This window comes from Borostomias antarcticus (assembly GCF_949987555.1).
Source record: "Borostomias antarcticus genome assembly, chromosome: 19".
Lineage (NCBI taxonomy): Eukaryota > Metazoa > Chordata > Actinopteri > Stomiiformes > Stomiidae > Borostomias > Borostomias antarcticus.
In genome coordinates this window covers 18,271,905-18,279,404 of record NC_140252.1, presented here as the reverse complement: position 1 = coordinate 18,279,404, position 7,500 = coordinate 18,271,905, and the positions used below count along the sequence as shown (strand labels likewise).

Here is a 7,500-nt window from a genome sequence, read left to right as displayed (position 1 = left end):
CGAAGCTGAGCCCGCCGAAGGGGTAGATGGCCGGATTTTTGTCTGGCGGACGTCGGCCGACCCGGTTCTGTACTCCGAATCCACTCAGCTGCTCCTCCTCCGTGCAGACATGTCCACACGGGGCCCCGGGCTGCGGGGTCAGGAGCCGGAGCCGGGGCCCCCGTAGCAGAGGCCTCTGGGTAAACACTTTCACAGCCACGGCCTGGACGCTCGCTCACTACCTGCTCTCGCCTTACGGGAAACCCCGCTTCCCCCGGAGAGACACAGCGTTTATTACCCCCCCACCTTCCCCTGACTCTGGATTTGCGCTCAGGAGAAGAAGCTTCCGGACTCCCGCCTCATCTGTTTCTGTGAGTGAGCGCTCTAACAGACAGACCGATAGACGGACGGACGGACAGGCCAAGATATCCGCTCTTAGCTAGCTACTTGGCTAGGCTAACAACCGGCCTACCGGCTGAAAGACTGCCAGGAACCAGGGGTACTGTAGCAGAAATGGCACAGTTTTTACATTAGTGGCGTTTAAAGAAGTGGGTCTACTGTGGGTCCATGGATAAAGAAGTGGGTCTACTGTGGGTCCATGGATAAAGAAGTGGGTCTACTGTGGGTCCATGGATAAAGAAGTGGGTCTACTGTGGGTCCATGGATAAAGAAGTGGGTCTACTGTGGGTCCATGGATAAAGAAGTGGGTCTACTGTGGGTCCATGGATAAAGAAGTGGGTATATTCCGTATATACTTCATATACCCTCCTCTACACCACTGCCAGGTGTTCAGGTTAAACACAGGGTTGGGTTTCTGCTAACTAAGGCGTGGTGCGTTCTCAGGCTCACCTCGGCCTCGCCCAGGCCCCCCCCCTGGGCTACGGAGCCCGTACGTGTTGGAGTAATGACACTCTGGAGGAAATCTCCCACAATTCCCTTCACTGCCTATTTACTTTAAGTGGTCGGTAACGAGACACACGCCAGCGTTTGTGTATCGGAGGAAGGAAAAGTACGAAAGGGAGAAAGTCAAATAAATCTCCCTTTTCACCGAACTACCTCCCAGAGGATGTGATTAATACACACACACACACACGCGCACACACACACACACACACACACACACAGGGATCTGGGAGCAGTGTCCCCATCATCTGGGTGTGGAGATATCGCTTCCACAGAATCCCCCCTCGATGTCTTCCTCCTCCCCACAGGAAGTACGTTAGAACTTCCTCTCCACCTCATTCTGCCACCGGATTTCATTGGGCGGGAACGACGGAGCCAGCCCGAGCCCGTCCTCCGATTGGCTGGCGTCCTGTTCAGTCGGCCGTGCCCAAGGGGCGGTTTCGGAGGACCTTTGACCCACCAATCAGGATCGGTCTTAGTCACGCATACCACAGCGTAGCGATCACCGCCCAGCACACATTTAACATGGCGTGGAGTCTAGACCAGGGCCAACAGACGTCCCGCACTGTCAACGGTCTCGCCAACGGTTCTGAAAATAACACCGTTTGACAATATTGGCCCGTTGTCGTGTCGCAACCTGGAACTAACATCACTGACGTTGCCATGGTGAAACAGTTGAATAACAGGGGGGGGGGGTTACAAAGTAAAAAATACAGACAGAAAACTGAAGTCATTATACGAAGGTGGTCATTTCAGCTCTGTTTTGAGAAACGTTACCTGTTTTTTTTTGTGGATTTGTGGAGACCTGAGTCAAACAGAGACTGGCAACGGGAACCTGCTGTACTGTGTTTGGGCTTGAGGCTTTCCCCGACCGACTCAGCAGAATCCACTTCCCCTCTTTCAAGGCCTAGCTGGTGGGAACCGAGAGCAGCTCTCTCCTGCGCTAACACCGCGCCGCTGTGATATTCGGCTTTCAAGTAGGCGCAGAAGGACTCGCTAGGAGAGAGGCTAGCTCGCTAACGTTAGCCTAGCTTGACTGGAACCAGCCTCTCCTGAGGGGAGTGAGAGGGCACCATTGTTGCTCTTCTACGAGTTTCAATATAAAGGGATTAAAATGAGAGAGACACCGAAGCCACAGAGGACCTGTTGCTTAATAAGCAGGAAAATGACTTCACTACAGGGTTACGGTTCACTCTTAGAATACACACTCCAAGGTTGTTTACCGGCACCTGAAGTTTAGTCTGACCGGTGGGTAATAATATATATTTCAGGTAATGGTGGAAAAGATATTTCATACTGCAAACATGCTATTTAGGGCTGAAAGACATTACTAAATGGGTCCTCAAGAAAAACACCATGAATCTCATGTTCCAGGTCTATATTTGAGGTTCAACGTGTTATTATCCTGTTGTTTTGGATCCCTCTCTCTCTCTCTCTCCCTCTCTCTCTCTCTCTCTCTCTCTCTCTCCCTCTCTCCCTCTCTCCCTCTCTCCCTCTCTCCCTCTGCCTCTGCCTCTCAGCTGAAAGTGTGTGTGTCAGACAGTAATGTCTGGATTGCCCATAATAACAGCAGCTGCTTTAGCCATATGCTGCCGCTGCCAGCTCGCTCTCTGACAGAGAAAGCAGGCCTGGTTGCCGTGGTTAACATGGCCGACGGGGCTGAGGCCTAGGCAACAACAGCAGCACCAGCGTGCTCTCTAACAGACCGACCAGGCCCGGTGGTCATGGCCGACGCGCTGAGAGCGAGGCAGTAGCAACCTAACCCTAACCAGCATGCTCTAGGCCCCCAGACCCCACCCCTAACCCTAACCAGCATGCTCTAGGCCCACAGACCCCACCCCTAACCCTAACCAGCATGCTCTAGGCCCCCAGACCCCACCCCTAACCCTAACCAGCATGCTCTAGGCCCACAGACCCCACCCCTAACCCTAACCAGCATGCTCTAGGCCCACAGACCCCACACACATTTTAAACTCAAAACCAGACTCTACTCAATCTACCTTCTGCATATAATATTGCATATATCATGTTTATGGTTATGGATATGATTATTAATTAATGTTTTGAGTATAGTTACTATGGCTATGAATATGTTTGTTTTTTTGGTTAAGTGTATGGCTGTGAGTATGAATATGAGAATGGTTTTGATTATGAGTATACTTGCGAGTATGATTGTGAGTATTGTTATGCTACGCTAGGGTTTGATTGCTCAGTATCACGGAGGGGTTCCCTCCCCGTCTGTGTGACGCAGGGTCATACGAGGGGCGGAGCCAGCTAGCGTCAGTCGCCACGCTGCCCATCTGACAAATGAACAGTCATCGGAGTTATTCTAACCTATTGTTAATCAGAGATCCCCTGGATTCCATAAGTAGGCTATACAACACACACACGCACACACACACACACCCTTTCCGTGCCCTGTTATTTTCTCAGAACAAACACGTTTGTCAGGTTTGTCGATGACTCGGGGGGGGGGGGGGGGGGTTTCTGGCATTTTCACCTGCCCGGATAGCGTGAGTCACGGCGGAGGGGCGTGTCCTCCCGCACGTGTGGCGCTGTTTGTTTTTGTTGACATGCAGGAGTGAACCGTGAACAGCCGCTCGCTCTTCATCTACCGTCACCAAATATCACCTTCTCCTCTCAGAAGACACACGAACCCGTCGCCTCCTTTGTTTACATACGACATATCCATGTCTGTTCTACTTTCCTCTAACCTCTCTCTCTCCTTTACTCCCTCTCTCTCTCTCTCTCTCTCTCTAACAGGAGAAAGTTGACTCCAGCTCCACCTCCCTGCAGCTTCGGTCCGAGATCCAGGTGAGTCCAGAACCTCCACATTTCATAACTTTTGTTAAAAGCTCACCAGGGTAACGTAATACATCTTCTATAAGCCTCCTGGCCCCTTTTAAGAGAGTAATACTATATAATAATGTTACATCACCTTCATCTGACCTCTACCCGGACTGGTTATGCTAACGTTACCTGAACGTCGCATCGACGTCAGGTTACGTTAACGTTACCGGGATGTCGCACGGGGGGCATCGGGAGATAATGCGCCAAGGCTGACCGCAGTACCTCTTCTGTCCACAGGAGTCGCTGGGCTTCAGCAGCGAGCTGTCCACTCCGGAGACGGAGAGAAAGTAAGAAACTCTCCATCTGTCCCTCATCTGTCCCTCCGTCCGTCCAACGTCCATCCGTGGACGTGTGACGGACGCGGCGGCGAACTCGGGTTCAGCCAGAAATACACACACACACACACACACACACATGCACATGAATCACAAATCACATCGAGCCTTTCAGCGTGCCCAGAGCTAACGGCGGAACCTGCGGGGGGCGCTAAGATCTGACGTCTTGTGATCTGGCTCCGGCTCGGGGGGTACCTCGACCGCGGAGGCCGAGCGAGACCGACGCGCACGCCGCCGTGTCACCCGTTAAAACGTGCACGCCGCGCTCGCGCTTGACAAGCGCGCGTGCACACACTCACACACACACAGATGTGAGTCACACATACAGCGCAGTGCCACGACTGAAGCCAAAGCGCCCCCACCCCCACCCCTCCTCTGCCGTCACACCCCTGGTCTCTGTGCTTCCTTCTCCACGCTAGTCTCTTCCTGACCCCCCAGGCTTCCTGCTTCCTGCCATTGTGTCCACGGAGAGGGAGGGGGGAGGAGGAGGGGGGGAGAGAGAGAGAGAGGGAGAGAGAGAGGGAGAGTAAGGGAGGAAGAGGATGGCCTGGTTTCAAAGAAAAGTGCCTGGCCCAGAGAACAGGATGGGACAGGCCGAGGGCGGAGTTCTACTCGCTGGTTCCTGTCCTGGCGTGCGTGTGTGTGTGTGTGTGCGTGTTTGTGTGTGTGTGTGTGTGTGTGTGTGTGCGTGCGTGTGTGTGTGCGTGTGTGTGTGCGTGTGTGTGTGTGTGCGTGTGTGTGAACCCAAACTGCCACCACCTCAGACCGTAAAGACACAGCGAGCGACGCACTCACCAGAAGACCTGCCGACCCTCTGATAGCGACTTATCGAACTGCCGTGGATTGATGACATCACTCATAGGAACACGCTATGGATCGCGACTAAGAGGCGGGGCCGGGATCGAAGAACCCTCTGTGTATGTGTGTGTGTGTGTGTGTGTGTGTGTGTGTGTGTGTGTGTGTGTGAATCAAACGCTCCGAATTCCGATGCGCTCCTTTCGACTCCGAGCGCGTTCCCGCTGGGAAGTTGGCGCGGGCCTCACGTGTCGGGGAGGGGGGGCGTACCACGGGGGCGCTCCGTTCCCCCGCGCCACGGGCTCCCTGAGGAGGAACACGGACCCCCGGGTGATGGAGACCAGATGTGGGGAACGGAGGAGGGAGTGACGTCCCACTCGGGTTCTCACAGCGCCACCGAGACCAGGGGGGCTCCTTTGTTTAGAGAGCGTTCTCTCTCTCTCTGCCTCTGTCTCTCTCTCTCTCTCTACATCTCTCTCTACCTCTCTCTCTCTCTACCTCTCTTTCTACCTCTTTCTCTCTCTACATCTCTCTCTACCTCTCTCTCTCTCTCTACCTCTCTTTCTACCTCTTTCTCTCTCTACATCTCTCTTTCTACATCTCTCTCTCTCTCTCTACATCTCTCTCTCTCTACATCTCTCTCTCTATCTCTACATCTCTCTCTCTATCTCTCTACATCTCTCCCTCTATCTCTCTCTACGTCTCTTTCTCTATCTCTATCACACTCTTTTCTGTTGCACTGTCTCACACACACACACACACACACACACACACACACACACACACACACACACACACACACACACTCAAACTCTCCTCTCTCTCTCTGCCCCCCCCCCACTCTCTCTCTCTTCACCATCTCTATACACCCTACAGAGCCCTGTGTAGTGGGGAGGCCCACTTCTTTGGGTCTGCGTTGACAGAGGGGCCTGGGTTCACCCTTCCTTCACCCCGACCACTTCCTGCCCTCCCCCCCCTCCCCCTCCTCTCCTCCCTCCGCCCCTCCCTCTCCCTCCCTCCCTCATTCCCTCACGTTTCCTAGTTCCCAGGGAGCCCCGCGCCCCCCCGCCGTAAATGCTGTCCCCTTTCTCTCCTCACCCGTCTCCACTCCGCCTCTCCGTCCGACCTCCCGCGCTCTGGCCAGGCTCTGTCCTCCTCCTCCTCTCCCCCCCTCCATCCTTTCATTCTCCCCCTCCTCCCTCCTCCCTCGTTCTCTCCCAGCATGCCCCTCTCCTCCGGGACCAGCAGCTCTGTGGTGCAGCAATCTATCATGGTCAGACTGACTGACTGGCCTTCTGTCTGACTTTACATCCCCCTCTCTCTCTCTCCCTCTCTCTCTCTCTCTCTCTCTCTCTCTCTCCCTCTTTCTTTCTCTCTCTCCCTCCCTCTCTCTCTCTCCCTCCCTCTCTCTCTCTCCCTCTCTCTACACCTCCCTCTCTCCCACTCTCGTTATTCTCCTCTCTCTCCCCCTCTACTCCTCTCTCCCCCTCTCTACCGCCCTCTCTCTACCTCCCTCTCTCCCACTCTCTCTTTATTCTCCTCTCTCCCCCCCTCTCTCTCCCTCCCTCTCTCCCACTCTCTCCTCCTCTCTCCTCCTCCCTCTCTCTCCCTCTCTCTCTCTTCTCTCTCTCTCTTCAAACACATTCCTCCCCCCCCCCCCTCCTATCATCACCTTCCCTCAGAAGACAATGGCCCCCACAGGAGATTACCCAGACTTCCCCTGGGCCCTGCCAGCCTGGTGCCCGCCCGCTCTCTCTCTCTCGCTCTCTCTCTCTCTCTCTCTCTCTCTCTCTCCCTCTCTCTCTCTCTCTCTCGCTCACCGCTATGTAGCCAGGAAGCGGGCAGCGTTCCCATAACGCACTCGCATGCGGGGGTCTCGACAACGAGGCGATGACAGAACGCGGACTCGGAGCGCGGAGGGGCGGGGCCAGGCCGGTCTCAGGCGCGCGACTTCCTGTTGTTGCCGGCGATCGATTCGCCGGACATTGTTGTGACTCGGGAGGGAAACTACTTGTTTACAGTCAAGACAGAAGCGCCGTCTCTCGTAGAAGAAGGCCGTAACATAATAATTTGCGGAGGAGATGAAAGTGTTGTGCAGACTGTCTGACCTGACCGCATGTCCTAATGTTATCGTTAAGAGGGGGGCATCGGAGGTGACCTGCCTTTCCACGGCAGACAAGCGCAAGACTCGACGCTCGGTTGGCCGCCCGTCGCTCGAATGATTCGATTGGTCAATAGAGCGGCCTTTGATACGGTTTCAAAGGCGGATAATCCCATTTGGGCAGCGTGCTGTGAGTTCAAAGTGTAGAACAAGGAGGTCTGTGTGTCCGGGAAGGAGAGGAGCTCGGTTTGGGGCAACAGAGCCACGCTGTAGAACGACCCCACTGCGCCCCGTTAGCATAGGATCACATGGGACTGACTAGCATACTGTTTATAGAGCTAAGCTCTCTGGTGCGTGTGTGTGTGTGTGTGTGTGTGTGTGTGTCCTGTCCATGTGACTACCCTCCCGTGTCCTCCAGTCTTTGAGAGAGGATTTACCTGTGACCCCCCGACCTCTGACCTCTACCTTGACCCCAGCGGGGGTCGTGTTCCCGGTGTTCCTGTCTGATCTCCTCTGGGGCTGCTGGGCTCATTGTCC

The 7,500-nt window shown here is 54.7% G+C and overlaps 1 protein-coding gene across 1 annotated transcript in view; it reads left to right on the top strand.

The window, feature by feature from the left end:
• sash1a (SAM and SH3 domain containing 1a) overlaps nt 1–7,500 on the top strand; it is a gene marked incomplete at both ends in the record, with an annotated part of 103,677 nt that overhangs the window by 60,037 nt on the left and 36,140 nt on the right. Inside the window, 2 exons of the mRNA XM_084454115.1 lie at nt 3,646–3,696; nt 3,970–4,019. Of these exons, the coding sequence (XP_084310241.1) occupies nt 3,646–3,696; nt 3,970–4,019 (101 nt within the window). The remainder of the gene's footprint in view (nt 1–3,645; nt 3,697–3,969; nt 4,020–7,500) is intronic.